Source organism: Phocoena sinus, chromosome 4 (genome assembly GCF_008692025.1).
Source record: "Phocoena sinus isolate mPhoSin1 chromosome 4, mPhoSin1.pri, whole genome shotgun sequence".
NCBI lineage: Eukaryota > Metazoa > Chordata > Mammalia > Artiodactyla > Phocoenidae > Phocoena > Phocoena sinus.
The window spans coordinates 132,354,996-132,374,380 of NC_045766.1; the positions used below are offsets into that span (position 1 = coordinate 132,354,996).

The 19,385-nt window shown below is 41.1% G+C and overlaps 1 protein-coding gene across 3 annotated transcripts in view; it reads right to left on the minus strand.

The window, feature by feature from the left end:
- TIAM1 (TIAM Rac1 associated GEF 1) overlaps positions 1–19,385 on the minus strand; it is a 206,308-nt gene that overhangs the window by 90,887 nt on the left and 96,036 nt on the right. For all 3 annotated transcript variants that reach the window (XM_032631281.1, XM_032631279.1, XM_032631280.1), the window contains exons 6-7: positions 5,345–5,569; positions 3,268–3,453 (exon numbers count right to left, since the gene is read on the minus strand). In XM_032631281.1, the coding sequence (XP_032487172.1) occupies positions 3,268–3,453; positions 5,345–5,569 (411 nt within the window). The remainder of the gene's footprint in view (positions 1–3,267; positions 3,454–5,344; positions 5,570–19,385) is intronic.

The window sequence follows — 19,385 nt, forward strand, 5'->3', positions numbered from 1 at the left end:
AAAAATAGACATGCGGTCTAATATTTATAGATACATATACACGTACATGTAGGCAGATACACACACATACCCACACACATCTGTCCCTCAGTATCCATGGGGAATTGGTTCCAGGACCCCCGAAGATACCAAAATCCTCCCATCGTCAAGTCCCTTATATAAAATGGCACAGCATTTACGTATAACCTACATAACAATGTCCTGTGTACTTTAAATCATCTCTAGGTTACTTATAATACCTAATACTATGTAAATCTATATAAATAGTTGTAAGGACAGTGTAAATATTATGTAAATAGTTGGGCAAATTCAAGTTTTGCTTTTTGGAACTTTTTGTAATTTATTTTTTTGAGTATTTTCAATCCATGGCTGGTTGAATCCCCAGATGCAGAACCCGTGGAAACAAAGGGTTGACTCTGTGTGTGTGTGTGTGTGTGTGTGTGTGTGTGTGTGTGTGTGTCACAGCACACATCAGTATCTGAACTTCTTGTGTTTGCCTGATTGTTTACTTCTTTATTATCATCTCTCCCACAAGAAGATAGGCTCCAATAGGACAAGAACTCTGGAGTCGTTCGCTGCTATAACCCTAATCAGAGGATAGTAACGGACATATGCCAGGCACTCACATTTATTTGTTGACTGAATGAATAAATAAACAAACACGGAAAAGCAGAAGCAGATATCCTGCATACCACAGTCACGACAATTAAACAGTAACTCTTTCGTGTATAATTTTAGAAAAACACAGTCCAGAAGAGAAAGGCAAACAACCATAAATACTCTCAGTTACCAGCTGACCAGTTAGTTTAGTCTGTTTAACAAATGGACTGTTTATTTAAAGTTCTTACAGTAACTACTCTAAACTGTTGGGGGCCTTGTAAACTGCAAAAGTTACTGCTGCTCCCAAGACAATAATGACTCAAAATGAGCAAAGGGATTTAGAGGAAGAGGAAAAAAAGCTGGCAAAAGAACTGCTGGACAAGAGCTCAAGAGTTTCTCAATGATCCTGGCCCAGACAATGCCTCTCTTTGTGGCCGGAACCTGATTACTCTATCATTCTGCTCATCTGTGCAAACAAGAACAATGATAACCTTCTTTCAAAGAGTACAGCGGGGACCCTTCAGTTAATTACTGAAAATCACTGAGCATGATGGGAAGCCCTCCTGGTGAACGGTACTTAAAGTGTAGCTCAAATCTCCTCCTCTAGCCCTGTTGCCCTCACACCTCCTCCTCCCATGCTCCCCACTTAATAGAAGAAAAAAAAAAAAAAGTCTGGACAAAGGCTAAATTGAAGAATGTCTCAACCCCAAGGAGAAAAAAATTCCCTGGGGTCAAATGACAAGGAAAGAAGGAAAAAATAAGTATCCAATAAATCAGACAGTAAAAATTCCCTGCCCAGGATCTTCCATAGGAGATAGAGCAACAAACAGGAAGAGATACCCAACAGGCTTGCTTAACTTGTTCTGTCTGATTGAAACCTCTCATGGAAAAGAGAAGTTTGCAAGGACATATACACACCCAGAGCCATGTCACTGCTGCAGCTAGCAAAAAAAAAGAAAAAGAAAAAGAAAAAAAAGAACAAAGGAACAGAGAGTGGTACATATGGAACTAAATATTCTCCTTCAAAATCACTGACCAAATAAACCTAAAAGAGTTACTAACCCTCCCACCCCCATCTTCTGCTGGTCAGATTTTAATAGCCTGCCCATCAAAAGAAAAGTACATGCAAATCACAGATACTGAGACAGAGGAAATTAGAAGGTCTGGAGATAAATTATGGAAGGGTAATTCAGTGGCTTCTACTTCCCCGTCTCTGAGAGGTTAGCTCCAATGGCTTTGAAGAAAATAATAAAGGCATAGAAGTTTTAGGTAGACAGCAAAATTATTTTCTCCAAAGTCTTCCAAGCCCAGGAGAAGGAAAGAGCCTTCTGGATAGCTTGGGATTTAGTATTAATACTGATGCCACATCATGGGTATCATAAGCTTCCCTAATAAAAATGCTCCCTCAATTTACGACATTCTCAGTGTGGTAAACAAGAATTTTTATCCCAGTATTTTTGCAGAACAGGCAAACTGAGATTTGGCTAAGTTACAAAGTGGTGTCCAGGTCTCACAGAGACAGACCGAGAGCCACAAACTGAAAACTGCCAGATTTATTCATCACAGCACTTTGATCCATGCCTACTAAAAAAACAGGACTTAATAGCTATACGGAGAGGTGGTAGCCAGGGAGACCAAGAGCTGAGCTGTAATTAGTAGAACAAATCGGGATGCCAGTTTTAATAACTCCAGAAATTTGTTTAAGACTTCTTTAAAAATGTAAATCTGCCCCAATTATCTGAATGATGATGCTAATCTATTTATAAAGAATACAAACGGCTCTGACTGAATTACAGCTCTGAATTCAATTGAAGGGTACAGCTGACACGGCAAGCCAAGAGCAGCACAGCTAAGGTTCTTCAAGGCGGTTTCTGGAACCTAGGACTTAACATTTAATTTCACAGCAAATGGCTAAGGTGCAGTACATTTTAAGTGGGTGTTGATTTGGATGGGCTAAAACCATGTTACTCGCATAGCAATTTTTGAGAAGAAAGGGGCCCAAAGTACATAAAGCTGTTAGCAATTTAGCGTGTACATGAAATTACAGATTGCAAACATACAACTACACAACCTGCCACTCTGGAGGTCAGATGAAAATTCTCTTCTCCGAGCAACTACATATGTTGGGCTGATAAACACAGAAGGTCATGGCCTTCTTCAAATGCCTCAGTTATTTACGGTCACCAAAACCATAGTAAAAAATAAAGTGAAAAGGAAGATTTCCAAAGAGCTCTATGTTCAATATATGGTGTATGTGTTTTCACGTGGGCAAGTGAGAGAGAGAAAAAACACATGTATGTATGAGAGAACGAGCTTTCCACTTACCATTTCCATGAGGTAGATATAAAAAGTACGTATTGGGGTTAAAAACATGACACTGCCTAAAAATGACATGAGTTATCCACAAGCACCACATGCAAAGATCTCTTAAGGTAATACCTTTCATATTTTCTTTGCACAATAATTAAGGGCCCATCAAGAGAGGCTTAAGTAATAAATGTCAGAATAGATTCAAGTGAAGATTTGCATCCGTGACCAAGGGAGGACATATCAGAAATCCACACAGAGCAGTAAACTAGAAAACTACTTCAGAGACTCTTGTCAAGTCGGGTTCAGGATTAATAGTCAAGATGAATATTTTTCAAAAATACATCAGCTTCTACTCACCAGCGCATGAAAAGATGATACAGAAAAGATTCCAAGGCGGCCCATTGACACTTTCGTCGGACGGCTTGCAAAGGCAAGTAGCCTTTTAGGGTTGGGCAGTTCCCCACCTTGGAGGCTGGCTAAGTAACAGCGGTAGCGAAACAGGTCCATTTGGAACTGTTCAAGATTCTGCTCCCAAACAAAGATCTACAGCGGGGAAAATACGGGAAAAGAGTAGGGAGAAAGAGGGAAAACAAATGTTAATTTTATCCCACACAAATGTACAAATTTCTGTTATAAAGGTATTAATTGTAGTCCTAAGGGGTAAATACCAGGTACCCTAAATTTCTTAGGTAATAGTTCAAGTATTATTGTTTCCATAGCTTACATGCTTTTCTGCAAACATCTATAGACATAAATTCAGTACGATAAATAGAAGAGATATCCTTAGTTGCTCTCTTCCCTCCCATCATAGATTTCACATTTGCGGCCATGATAGGTCCATCAGCTCCAGGCTCTGGACCACAAACCCAAGGGAGAAGACGTAAAAAAATGGAGGATTTCCATCACTGGAGAATTATATGACTTCCCAAGAGGTGGCTTTTCATAGGAAGACAGAGAAGAAGAAAAGCGAGGTGATTTCAAAATCAGAGGCAAATAGGCCAAGAGCTTTTGGGAAGAGGTGGGTGGTAGAGAGCACAGGGTGGGACAGTGGAAAACTAGATGGTGTAGACCCAGACTCTGGAATACATAGTTCCAACCAGAGGATATATCCAAGATATTTCCACATCTTTCAAAATGGCAAAATAATACCTACCTCCTGAGGCTGATGTGATGATTAAATAAGATAATGCAAGAATAAGAGTGGGACCAGGGTCTGGCATATAGTGGAGGCTCAGAGATGTTAGCTATGATGTGGATGTTGATTAATGGTTGATAGCTACCTTTTCACTTCAACTTAAAATACAGTGTTAGTGTAAACACATATCCATAGCACTATTCACAACAGTTAAATAATGGAAACAGCCCAAACGCCTATCAACAGATGAATGGGTAAACAAATTGTGGTGTATACACACAATGGAATAATATTCCGCCATAAAAGGAATGAAGTATACATACTGAAATGAGGATCAATCTCCAAAACATTATGCTAACTAAAAGATGTCAGACACAAAGGGTCACATATTATGCAAGTGCATTTGTATGAAACATCCGAAATTGGTAAATCCATAGAGACAGAATGCCAGGACAGAGGGGAACAACAGCTTAAAAGGTATGGGTTTCCTTTTGAGGTAGATGACAATGTTTTGGAACTAGACAGGGGTTGTGGTTACTCAACATTGTAAATGCACCAAATGCCACTGAATTGTATGCTTTAAGGTGGTTAATTTTGTGTTATGTGATTTTTACCTCTGTTTAAAAAACAATACGGTACCGGGTAATAGAGGGAAAGAATAGACCGAGAGAAATATGGAAGATCACATGCTGGTCAATTATTTAAATAGTATTTATTCACATAATTATTTCCCAACATATTAGGCAAAGTTTCAAAGTGTTACTAGGTGGCTATCACTGACTTTTAAACAACTAAATTGAAGGCAAAAATGTCCTCTCTTATCTCACGAAATCTTTCCTTTTCAGCATGAAATATACTTGTGTACATATACAGCAATTCATACATATATTTTTAAAACACACTCTACCTTTCCCCTAACTTTAGAAGTCTAAATTTATTGAGGAGTCAGGAATAAATCCCCATCACAGTTAAGCACCAAGTTAACCTGATAACGTGGGGAATGAAACTGCAGGCTTTCCAGTTACACAGATCCCCAAGAACAGCATGCCACTGGTAGGAGCGGGTGGGCTCTGCTATTAGATTTCTGTCTTTCATTCAATTTAATATTGTTCCCTTTAGCTCACAACAATCAACTGTGAACAATGGGTGAGGAAAACTGACAGTCACAATAAAGAATTTAGCAGTCAGGATGACAGGCTGACCGTGAGATAACTGATAATGCTTCTCGATTCCAAGGCAGCAGAGAAACTTTCAAGACCTAAGGATTTTGCCCACGTCTAAACACGGAAGAACAATTACCTGATCTAATATAGTTTTCTTCTTCTTTGAATCAGTGACTGAAGACAGCTGCATTTCGCCCATTTTCTTCATCTTTTCATCCATATCAATCTTCTGTTCCAGTTTTTTGATTTCCGACTTCAGCAGTTGGAGCGTGTCTTCTTTGTGATGGTGCCTTGCGACAGCGGCTGCACAGGCAGAATGGATGGCAGTGATCCAGTTCTCCAGCTCCGTCTGGCTGGTGGTCTGTGATGGGGGAGGTGGGGGCCGAGAAGAAACAGCCACCTCTTAGGTTATCATAGACAAACCAGTGCATTTCCAGACAAGCCATGGCTGGGAGTCAAGGAGGCAGGTCTAGACACCCCATGAGGAAGGCTAACCTTTCTGAACTCCTCCTTCAGAGAACACCTAAAAGAAGTTAGTCTTAGGTCAGACACCAACCCCCCCACCCCACCCCCAGCCCCCAACAGCTGACGGGAATGAGGCCACCATGTCTGCTCACCCAGTGTACTTACTGAACTCACTTGTTGCAGTGGACCGAACATTTGTGTCCCCCACCCCCCAATTCAAACATTGAAATCATAACCCCCAGTGTGATGGTATTAGGAGGTGGGGACTTTGGGAGGTAACTAGGTCATATGGGTGGAGCCTTCATACAGGGGATTAGTGCCCTTCTAAGAAAGAGGCCAAAGAGCTAGCTAGCTCCCTTCTACCATGTGAGGACACAACAAGAAGACAGCCATCTATGAATCACAGAATGGGCCTGACCAGAACCCAACCATGCTTCCACCCTGATCTCAGACTTCCAGCCTCCAGAATGTTTCTAAGCCACCCAGTCTACGGTAGTTTGCACTAAAATACTTGTATATGTGATAATCCTATACAGACAGCTTAGTTTCCAGTTAAGTGAGTTGCTATGAAGCAAAGGTCAGTTTCCAGAGAGGACTGGTCAGTTCCATGGTGAGAGTGAGGCCGAGGGATATTATTGGCCAAGGAAGATGCAACAAACCTTCCCCCAGTGAACCACAGTGACCCCAATCCACAGGTCCCCTGCCAGAGCCAAGCAGCCATGACAAAACTAGGGCTGGGAAGGTAGTTCAAGGAGCGAGAAGCAATACCGTCTTAGGGAAGTGTCTAGGAATAGCAATCACTCAGCACGATCCCAGCCACTAAGAATGACCAGGTCAAAGGGGATTTAAAGACAATGCTGGGTAACACCCACCAATGGGCAGGTAACCTCAAAGTGGGCTTGCTTGTGACTCACAGTGTTCTGAAAGGCAAAAGTTGGGGGAATAGCTCATGGGTAACAATGTGCCATGATTAATTCTTTAGAAACTCAATCAATGAGTATCGCCTCAAACCTGGAGAAGTTTAGTAAATGCTCAGAAGTTAGCTCATCTGAACAAAGGGTCTATTTGGCTACTTCAATGTTAAAGTAGCTGACGACATCATTTTTCACGCACAAAACACTGTTATTTTTTTTTCCCCTCTGATGCATCTTCCTAGTTTCCTGACTCATTTGAGCCATGGTTTGCAAACAAAATTCTCTTAACAGGACCCCACCCACATGACTGAAATTTAAGTGAAGGCACCACCGCAGGTGTCTATGTTATTTCTGAATCTCATCATATTCCACAAAAGAAACTGCATCAAATGTTACAAATGGTGTCTGCCAGCAGAGACACCACACACTGGACAAACCTAGGCAATCTGTCAGCTGTTATGTTTACAACAAAATATTTGCCTGTATCTAAAGAAGACTTCAATAGCTAGACATTCTCCTAAAGAAACAACAGAAGTACCACCTGCTAAAGCAAATGGAATCATTTTGTGAGGACTGAGTGGGAAAAGAAGAAGAGAGAAAGACAATGGAAGTCAAAGGCAAACACTTGTAGGTAGAGAAAGTTAGGAAAAAAGGCAATGTGTGTATATGAGATTCATCTTTTTTTCCACTACACACCTAGGACTTAATCATCTTATAATTGGAAGCTTAGAACTGACTAAGCTTAGAACTAACTACCTTTATCCATTTCACCCCCCATTCCCCCCTTTAATTCTTTGAGATTTAAAAACGCCACTTCGAATTCTTAATATCCTCTTGGAAAGTAACTACGTTACATTTTTTTTTTTTAATTTATTTATTTAATTTATTTATTTTTGGCTGTGTTGGGTCTTTGTTGCTGCACGCGGGCTTTCTCTAGTTGTGGCGAGGGGGACCTACTCTTCGTTGCAGTGCCCGGGCTTCTCATTGCGGTGGCTTCTCTTGTTGCAGAACATGAACTCTAGGCACGCGGGCTCAGCAATTGTGGCTCACGGGCTCAGTTGCTCTGCAGCATGTGGGATCCTCCCGGACCAGGGCTCGAACCCATGTCCCCTGCATTGGCAGGCAGACTCTCAACCACTGCGCCAAAGGGAAGCCCCTACGTTACATTTTGCCTTTGTGTATCACTTTAAAGTTATTCAAGAAAAACCCAGAGTTTAAGATCCCCCAACATATAAAACCACCATGCTTCCTCCTGCCTGGTGCAACTAAAACGTTTGCTGTCTCTCCGTGCCTCAGCATCAGTGGGTATTTTGCCGCATGGGGTTATTCACCGCCCCCTTCCCCCCACTTTCTAAAATTTATTAGAGAAGGAATCAGTTCAGATGGGAAAACAATCAAGTAAGGATTCTTTTCTGAAAGAAAAACTTCCAAGAAGAAAATACCAAGTGCTGGTGAAAATATGGAGCAGCCAGAGTTCTTATGAGCTGCTGGAGAGTAAACTGGTCTAACTGGTTTGGAAAACTATTTGGTACTACCTCCTAAAGTGGAATATATGCACACCTTGTGACCCCCGAAATGCACTCACGGGTCTGTTCTCAACAGAAATGCGTTCCTGTGCTCACGAAAATGTATGTCCCAAAATGTTCACAGCAGTACAACTTGCAATGGACAAAACTAGAAACTATCCCAACACCTGTCTACAGGAGAATGAGCGAATAATGTGTATAATCACACAGTGCCATACTACACAGCGAGAAGGAAAGACCAGTAACTACCCACTACAACGTGGATAAATCCCACACACATAACATTGAGGAAAAGAAGCCAGACACGGAAGAGTATAGACTATAAGACTCTATTTATATAAAGTACAAACACAGGCAAAAACTAACGTACACTGTTAGAAGTCAGAAGAGTTGTTTGATGGGAATTGTGGGGAGAGGGGGAGCATCTGGAAGGAAGCACAGGGAGGTCTCTGGGGTGCTGGCCACATTCTGCTTCTGGATCTGGGTGCTGGTTATGTGAGTGTTATGTCACGGGTGTGCCCGGCTTGTGAAACATCATCAAGATGTGTACTTTTCTGTGTATATGGTATCCTTTAATAGACAGTTTTTAAAAGATCCTTCCAAGATATATTACCCTAATATTTAAGCATAATTTTTCTATAACTATCTTAAAAAATATTACCCTTCAGAGTCTATTTTTCAGGAAAAATTGTCACTGCAAGGTTGTAATGGAAGTTCCCAGCAGCATGACCTTTTCCAGCATCACTTCTTTGTCCTCTAAAGTGCCTGGCAGCATCTGATAAACAGCTAGTCCCCTGAGCCAAAATATGCTTTTCCCCTTTGTACGCACAGCTCCATGGAAACAAGGAGCTTTTAGATGTGAAGGGAGCTGCTGTTTTCACCCATGTGAAAAGGATATTGGGGGGTGTTTCAGATGGAATCCATGCAGAGGTAGCATGTCACTAATGAGGAGAGGATGTGTCTCCAGTAAAAACAGCTGGTGCATCAGTGCTCAGTGAGAGGTCAGTATGTATTCCCCCAAGACGATCCTCACTCATCTCTGCCTCCCCTCCCCTCCCCCACCCCCAGCCCAGGGGAAGAAAAGTAAATACCTACAACCCTGACATAATATCTGAGGAATAGTTAGAAAGAGCTTAAAACTCCTGATACAAACTCTGCTAAATACAAGTTACAAACTTTACATTTTAAATAAATATATTCATCTAGAAGGGGTCCAGGTGACGATTTTACAGATGAAGAAACTAAAGCCCGGTAAAATTAGAGATGACACAGTCATTTATTATAAACCTGATCTCCGTCAATCCTATTCTTTAAAAAAATTTTTTTTAATATGCTACACACGCCATTCCAGAGCCCTGCCCCCCCAGCTCTCACCAATTGCTCTGAAAACCTAGCCGTGGGGTTTTTATTGTTGCCCACTCCTTTTGAGCTCTCCCTAGGGACACAGAGGGATGGAATTTTCCTGGTTCCTGTGAAGTTAGGTGTGGCTATGCCACTTGGCTGGGGCCAATGAATCTGAGTAGAAGGACCATGTGTTACTAGTTAACAAAAGCCTGATTCACCCAATTCTTGTCCCTTTGTTTGCAGTCCTGGAATTGTGGGGCAGGATGGAGCTTCTGTCAGCCTGGGTCCCTAAGTGTCTAAGATGAGAAGAGCTTCATAGCCAATGTCCTACAGACACATGGCCAGAATGAAAAGGTATGTTAAGCCATGGAGATGTGAGGGTTGTTCCTTACTGCAGCATAATCTAACCCATCCTGACTGATACACTAGCAAAGTAAGAATTCCATTTCAAAATAAGTGATGTTTTTTTAAATAAGAGTCTGTATAACACAGTATTACCCTCCAAGAGGAGCCACAAGCTGATAGGTTCTGCAGAACAACAGCTTTTTGGTCTCGTCACTTAATGTAAAGAGAGCCCCTTCTTCCTTCCGCCTGTGAGATTCTCCTCAAACTCAGCCAGGGGCAACACACCCCATTCTCATGTCAGAGAGTTTATGTTTGCCTCCCACTTAAGAGGTGGAAATGAAGGAAACCGATACTAGTTGATGAAGCTAAACCTCCTTTGAAAGGTGTAGCTATCCTGGAATTTATTTATTTAAGAGAAAGGAAGATGGTGGTTGCCAGTGGTTAGGGGAAGAGGAAAATGGGGAGTTTGATGGGTACAGAGTTTCAGTTCTACAACATGAAAAGAGCTCTGGAGATGGATGGTGGTGATGGGTACACAGCAACGTGAATGCACTTAATGCCACTGAACTGTGTGCACTTGGACACAGTTAAGATGGTATGTCATGTATATTTTAGCACAACTTAAAAACTTTTAAATAAGATAAAATAAAAAGAAGGGGGAAAAACATACCAAGTCTCATAATCTAGAGAAAGATGTTTAGAAGAGTATGACCACAACGTTATGAAAAATTTAGCCATCAGCCTTGTAACCATTAAGGACGCTCAAGTCTCCAACTGCTTTTAAAACCTGTCAGAGGCTGAAGGCAGCTCCATTAGAGAGAATTTTTGCTCCAACTGTCCTGCCTAAATAAAACAGCGGTCTCTGCCATTCTCTACCATTAGGACAAATCAATTTCTAAGAAGGACACTTCACTAAATGAGCTTTTCAGCAGAGTCTGTCCTTTGGCAGCGGCATACACGGGCTACGTGTGACTCAGAGGGTGGGCAAAGACGGCGCTGACTGCTGTCAGCAGTAGGTTAAGTAGAGACGACTCTTGAAACAGTTCCTAGCCGTTTGCAGGCTTAACACTTAACTTCTGAGCTGATCACGGCAGACCACTAACTTGATACAGTGTTCTCCAGTGTGGCCACGCCAGGATTTAAACTCTGACAGGCTAGAAAAAGCTTTTCAAAGCCGCCAACCTGGCATCACCTTCTCGAACCAGGCAAGTTTAATTAGGGATACCAGGTCCACTCCAGCGCCCTCCATCAGAATCCAGTGGTCAAAAAGGCAGGAAGGAGAGACCACCAAGTGGTACCGTCTCAACCTCTTCCACATGCGTCACTTTCCACGAAACAAACAGCAGCAGACAGGCAGAGAGAGTGAATTGTGTGCTCCTTCCTTTTTGCCTGCTGGGGATGCCATAAATACTGTATCAAGTTCAGTGAAGGGAATAAGCACAGTTCTTGCTGACAGAGGAATAGAATCAGCAAAAAGCGCATTTTGCATAAGAGCCCCTTTGAGTGCAGAGTTAAGATGAAGCACAGGGCTTCATTATGTATTTAAATAGATCCAGCTTCAATCACCCAACTGGATGGAGGATACTTCATGATTCCAGATAATCAATGGTTTACGTGAGTGGCAGGAAAAGGGAAATTCATTTTAAACAAGAGAGGTGGTACCAGATCTAGGAAACTAAAATGTCAGATGATTTGAGTTTACAGAAGCACAAGAATAACTGTAAAGTAGGTTGAACTTTTTTCCACTTTAAAAAAACAAAAAGGAGAATTAAGTTATGCGTTAATTTGAAGAGGCTAGGTGGGAATGAAGTTCCTGTGTGAGTTCCTGAAAAGTCTTTTTTTCTCATTGGTTCTCTGCTTAACACATTTTATTTTTATTTATTTATTTTTTTTAAACATCTTTATTGGGGTATAATTGTTTTACAATGGTGTGTTAGTTTCTGCTTTATAACAAAGTGAATCAGCTATACATATACATATGTTCCCATATGTCTTCCCTCTTGCGTCTCCCTCCCTCCCACTCTCCCCATCCCACCCTTCCAGGCTGTCACAAAGCACCGAGCTAATATCCCTGTGCCTTGCGGCTGCTTCCCCCCAGCTATCTACCTTACTTGCTTAACACATTTTAGAGTTTTATTTATACAAGACTTAATTAAACCATCAGTGTTATTACCTATAAAGAGAATGACAGATGTGACCCCATAATTGTAATCTGGGGCTCCCCTCATCCACTGGAGAAAGTCATGTAACTGGGCACCACTCCCACCCTTACCTCCCCACCTCTCACCCACCCCAGGTGAACTCTTTCAAGAATAAGAGAGGCTCCAGGCTCCAGGAAGCCAGACACAAAAATAGAAGGAACTGTTTACTGCAAACAAAGGAATACATGGAAACCTGACCCAGTGAGTGGCCATGGCAAAGCTGAGTAGCCCCCAGAAAAGGCCAACAAATATTATCAACTGGACCCCCTCCACAAAAGGCCTCCCAATCTGTTCATGCTGTCATAGCCCCCAGTAGATGACAATGTGCACTGATGAGATCCAAGCGCTCCTTTGGTATCTCATGCTTAAATGTGGTCAGCTAAGGATCACCAGACATGTGATGAAAAGCCTCCAGCATAAAAGGCAGACACCAGAGCACACGGATGAGTTAACACGGTGACTGTCATGCATGAGGCCTAGAGAGAGACAAGACTGAAGCAGGAGGATAAAGGGCCAGGGGAGGGCAGGCTCCAGTGGAAAAAAAACAGTACTAATCAACTATTTAATGAATTGGAGATTTAGAAAATATTGTGAAGTAACCAGAAATAAGCAAATTAAACAGGAAAAAAAACCGATAATCATTAACTACGGGCAAAAAACAAAATGTTCAAGAAAGGAAATAAAATGATAGTACATTATTTGGGTCAGCAGCTAATACTATTTATATGGTCATACAGCATGATGACATCAAAACAGCGTAACAGGGACTACCGACTTAACCCCAAATTTTCATGTAACCATACAGAAGATGAGGAAAGGAGAATGTGCATGTAATACAGCTAGATATTCATCTATCATAACAGAAAATCAGTAGTTCATGTCTAAGGTCAGTTAAGAAATAGTACTGAGACAGGCTGGGACCTGGGACCCTTTGCTGCATTACTTGCCCCTGGACAAACATCTCCACCAGCAGTAGAATACAAAGTAACTATAAGGGACTAAAAATAACTGCATACATGTGCAGTTGGAGCAAATTATGAACAATAAGATACAAAAAGACCAGAAACCCAACTGCCACTTTTGAGGTGTCAGGAGCAAACGCAGGGTACTGTGCGTGATCCCTGCACATAGCACCACCAAGGGGGTGGGCAAACCACCCCTCCTGCCCGACCCACCAATCCATCCCCACCCTCACCCCATTTAAGGGTCAAGCTTGCCCCCCTTCAGAGAGTGAGCAAGGAAAACTGTTACTTGTTTCTCTCCCTCATGTTGCAGCTCCGGTCCCAGTAAAGCCTTGCCAGAACTTCTCATCTGGCCTCTTACCAATTTCTATTGATTAAGGAGTCCAAGAATCCTGGTCAGTAACAGTATAAGCATATGGATGAAAAATGAGGGTAAACGCAAGAAAAAGCAAACAAACAAAACAAAACAACAAAAAAAACCAACCAGTTAAAATAGCGGAGTACAGTTGCTTAAGGGAGCGATGATTGGAAGAGAGGGTAAGGAAGTATGGGAAGAGAATTTCACTTTAATTCTTTTCAGGTTAATTGAATTATTTAAATTCAAAACAGAATTGTTTTGAATTTGTGTTCAAAACAGAAACAGACTCACAGACATAGAAAACAAACTCATGGTTATCAAAGGGGAAAGGCAGCAGGGGGCAGGGGGATAAATTAGGAGTTTGGGATTAGCAGATACGAACTATTACATATAAATTAGATAAACAACCAAGTTCTATTGTGTAGCACAGGGAACTACATTCGACATCTTGTAATAAACTATAATGGAAAAGAATCTGAAAAAGAATATATATATATAACTGAATCACTTTGCCATACACCTGAAACAAATACAACATTGTAAATCAACTAAACTTTAATTACATACATAAATAAATAAATGAAGCTATCTGTTCATATTGACTTAAATACAAATTTAAAATATTGTAAAAAGGAAGAGGAATACTGTTAGTAACACTACTTGGATGATACATAACAGAATACAAATTGTATGCTAAAATCTAACTCAGCCACAATTATATCTCTGTGCTGTACTTTTAACGTATGTGGAGAAACCTCTGAACACACTAATAGTAGGGCATGCACTGCAAACAACTACCAGCCCTGTGCATCATTTTGCACTTCAACATCCATACTCTCCCATAATACTCTCCTTAGAGCAGGGCCAATGGCACCTCATCCTTTGAAAAGGCCCCCTCTGGTACTGGGAATGGGCGGGGTCCAGGAGGGACCCCATTCACTTTCTCCCCTTCAGGGAGCTCTCTGATCCTCTGTCCCAAATGGGGCATTAATAGGATGCCCTAAGGAGCTCTTGAACTTGAGTCTATGGCTCGTGGGTCATATCTGCTATTTCTTTCACCAGATCGTATGAGATCGAGCCACCAGAATGGTGCTGACAAGTTGATCTGGGTTGAGTCCAATTCTCTACAGAGATTAAAAAATTTGGCCTGGAGTTCCACACATGCCATTGGTGACCCTTCTTCACAACTAATTTATGCCAAAACCAAAGGTAAATATTTCTGAAGTGGCTGGCAAGAGGCAGGGAAACGATCTACAGTGATGAGAAAACAGGACTTAGCTAGAGACCAAGTCAACACTTAACAATGAGAATACAGACCAAACATTGAATCTGTCATATCTGTAGATAACTCTAAGTTAGGAGGGATATAAACATCAGGGAAGATCAAATTAAGATCCTAGATGATTTCATTAGATGGACGAAAACCACAGAGATAAAATTTCAAAGAGGTAAATCTAAGTTCTGCATTCGGACTTTTCAAAAAATCTATTAAAATAAGATGGAGAAGACCTTGATGCTGAGGATTGGATAGACCACAAGCTGGGTATGAGTCATCCGTTTGTTGTGGTTTCTAGTAAATTAAGGAATTGACACCAGCATCATGGACGAAATGAGAGGAACAGGAACTGAAATGTAGGCAGTACAGGGCGGAACCTGACAGGGTGTCAGGTTCTGGAACACGATTACAAGAGAGAGGAACTGAATCATAGGGAGACTGGCTCGGAAACCTCAAGCAGGGAGACCTAAACAGGAGACATGGTGGAGGGAAATGAGAGCTGTTTTCAAGTATTTAGAAGGTTATGAGAAAGAATAAGCAGGAAAGGCTTACTTTAAATTCTGGGGGAGAATATGGAAGCAAAGGGAAATGGCAAAAGTCACCGGAAAGAACGTATTATCTCAACATGGCGAAGAACTTTCTAGAACTTGGAGCCAACTAACAAAATAGATGGTTAAAGAGCTGAGAGCTTCCCAGGGATGGACAGCTGTCCAGCTGTCCAGGCTGACCAGCTGCGGGGGCCTTGCAGAGATGATGCCTACCTTACGAGGGAGGCTGGATGTTAATCTACTCAAGTCCAAGATACTAAATCCTTTCTAAAGTCTCTTCTACCAAGTCCACTTGATGCTTCTTGTGAAAGTGGATTTCCAGATTTTTTCTTAATCTGGCTGCCCTTGTCCAGGGTATATGCCAATGACCTTCATCGAGTCTGACACACAGAACTAGATGTGGCACTTGAAGATAATTCCCCAGAGCATGATAAAACTCAAAGCCTTAGACTTTTCACAGAGAAGCCACACTCAACTTCTGTAAAGATACTTGGGGAACTAGTCTCTTTTTCTTATAATTAAAATGCTAACTATAACATTTATTGAGCATTTGCTATCAGATACCTGACTTGCATTATCACATCCAATCCCCAACTCAACATAAAGATACAAATACTATTCTTCTTTTAAAAGGGTCTTTTTAAAATATGCATGCTATGAAAATTAGGAGTTTGGGATCAGCAAAAAAAAAAAAAAATATATATATATATATATATATATATATATGCATGCTGTAGCCTCATACAAGTGACATTCCTAATGATAAGAAACATTCTATGGAAAGGCAATGACCCCTTAGAGATAATATTTTCTACACTTCTTTAGATATATAATTGCATATGATTTTCTACCCAATCAGGCATCATTCTTACTCTGCCTGCTAACTATGTTCCCAAGGCCTTTAATATAGAAATTTAAAACTAATATTAGGATACATTACCATAAAAGTCACTGAGCTTTTTGGAATTGTGTGTAACATCCTCCCGTAATGGATGAAGAGAGGGCCGAGAGGAAACGGTACTCTGTAGGTGATGGGTGCTATTTCTGGCTTCCAGTTGGAGGGAAGAACGCTAATTAAAATAGTTTAAATGCAGGAGCTATAGCCTCCCTTTGCAGACAGGGTAGCACTTCCTCTATATAAGTTGCTCTAACATTCATGCCCATTCCCACCCCCATCCGGCACACAAAACCCCTTTTCTACTTCTGCTGGTAACATGAATCTCCTTTCCATGCGCGAATCTGAATAACAGCATCAGATCAGAAGCATACGAGCTCTGGAAACTGTGTGCACTGAACTGAGCCCTGGGGCTGGAATAACCTACAAATTATTTCCATAATCGTGCTTGATCTCCCTCGCTTTAGCCTCACCCCCTACACACACAGGTTCCTTTCAAATTCAGCCCCTCCAGAGTCATGTGAATTACAATAAGTAGAAGGTAGAAAATGCCCTCATGGATCCCAAAGAGCAGTAATTTCCTCTGAAAAGGTTCATTTTGTGCTCTATCCCACGTAAGTAGCATAAAAATTTCACCGTAACAAGAGGACACAGAGGTTTTCATGAATAAGGTCCTATGTTGCCACAGAAGAATTTTATTCAATGTGACCTAATGGGTATTCAGATTCTATTAGCAATTTTACGGCCAGGAAAGTCCTTTCAAACGGAATTCACATCATGGGTGTCCAGGTAAAAAAGAGAGTATCCTGAAATCAATGAGATTATCATCTAACCTGTATAATGAGGCAAGAATGGCCAAAATCAAGTTACAGTTTTGAAATATTCCCAATGAGTGGCTTAATTCTAAGAATGAGAAAAAGTCACTTTTTACCGTAATCACTGATTCTTGCCCATGTTCTTCTTAGGGTAAGTAGTAACAGTATTGGGTTAAATAATATACTTAGACAATAAGGGGCTTCAGCAAAAGAGAGGCTTGGTCTGAATCCAGCCCCAACACTCAGTAACTGTGACTTGACATCCAATCATTAGCCTTTGTAAGCCTTAGCTTCACAGAAGGGGCTACACAATCCACATCAATTAGTCAAAATATGGATACACAATCTAACTCACTGATTTCCAGAAGAATTAAGTGGATTCACATTGTAAAACACTTTCAAGGCAGTGGCATACAATAAGGGCGCAGTAAAAGATAACTGCTGATATCATAATAATGTTATTATCGTTAGAGTAGTTAGACATTTCCTCATTTGCAAGATACCCCATTAATTAATAAAAAGGTATGCTAGATTTGGAAACACAATGGTTTATAAGTTATATAGAGGAATATTTTCAGGAGACAGAGCATGTAGATTTTTTTAATAGGATACACAAAGCGCTACCCATTAGGGAAGACTTGAGAAATGAGACTACATTAAAATCTAAAAGTTTTGGTATAACAAAGAATAACTTTAAGAGAGTAGAAGGCTAGCCACCTCATGGAAAAGGATATCTGCAATGCATATAATCAACAAAGAGATGATCTACAAAATATGTAAAAAACTGCTATGAAACATCAAGAGAAGAAAGACGACTAAATGGAAAAAGAGGCAGGAGACTGAAATAAAAACTTCACAGAAGATGATATTGAAATAGTCATTAAACCCATAAAAATGTGCTCAACTTCACACTAATAGTTTTTAAAAAAAGATCTGACAATAACACGTGTGGACAAGGATGAGGAAGAACTGGAATTCTCCTAGGCTGCTGATGGGAGCATAAATTATTTCAATAATTTTGGAAACTGACAGTATCTAGCAGACTTGAATGTGTGCATATATCCCATGACCCAGCAATGCCAGTCCTAGGTATGTACCAAAAGAAACGTGGACAAATGTATCCTGAACATAGATAGAAGAATGAATACTCATAGCAATACAGCTCAGGATCCCTACAAACTGGGGTCAACTCAAATGTACATACTGAAAGGTTGTCATACATCCCAGTTAGCCTAGGACTAGTGAAACTTATGCCTATTATCCTGGCGTAATTGTTAATAGTGCTGCTATAACTCTTAAAATTGTCTAGTCTCTAAAGTGTCCTCATGAGTCCATCAGAAGGAATGGGAGAATAAGAACCTCAAAAAGATGATCCTCCATAAAAGCAATAACAACAATGGCAAAAATTGTCAAGATGGACTTTTTCAGAACTCTGGAAATTAAGTCTTGTGACTTGAGGTGCATTTATTGAAAAAAAAAAGGCTGATCTCAGTAACAATATTAAGTATAAGGGTATCTTAATGCACTATTCCCATCATCATCTCTCTATCTCCACATTCATGTTGAAAACCAGCAGTCAAACAGCCACTGAAGGGGCTTCCCTGGTGACGCAGTGGTTGAGAGTCCGCCTGCCGATGCAGGGGACATGGGTTCGTGCCCCGGTCCGGGAAGATCCCATATGCCACGGAGCGGCTGGGCCGGTGAGCCATGGCCGCTGAGCCTGCGCGTCCGGAGCCCGTGCTCCGCAATGGGAGAGGCCACAACGGTGAGAGGCCCACGTACCACAAAAAAAAAAAAAAAAAAGCAGCCACTGAAGGGGGCAGAATGGGTTTGGAGCTCCCCCAAAACACCATTCTCAGAAAAGTCATTATCTGACCTGTTTAATACTGCAAAAGAAATGCCCATTCACAGGGCTTGTAGCCTATTGGACTTGACTCAGAACTCATTCATGTACACAACCCTTTACTCCAGGCCTGTCTGTAAAAAGCAATCAGCAACAACTGTTTAATATCACAGTTGCCTGAGGTTGTGGTAACAGCTGGGGCAAAAAAGAGTTGACTGAGAAACTTTAGTTAAAGCTGGGGAGTAAGATATCCATAGTCCTCAGAATTTAGAAGATCACATACATGCACAGAACTGTACACACGCTCAGAAAACCCTGAGAAGGCCCTGTGCTCACCCCTCAGGCTGATCTTGAGGCTCTGTGCAAGCAGAGGTGAAGACTATGGCAGAGCTGTAAACGAACTGCCTAAGTGTTAAAGAGGTACATACAGAGGTCCTTGGGAAAGAGTGAGAGATTTATTACTTCTGGGCACTTAAGGTAATCTCTCCAATCATTAGAGAATATCAGTAGTGAAATAAAAATTATTCTCTTTTAAAAAGAACCAAATACAAATTCTAAAGTTAAAATGTAGAATAAATTAAGTGAAAAATTCAACAGAGGGGCTCAAGAGCAGATTTGAACTGCCAAAAAAAAAGAATCAGTGAACTTGAAGTAGGTCAACTGAGACTATCCAGTCTAAGAAACA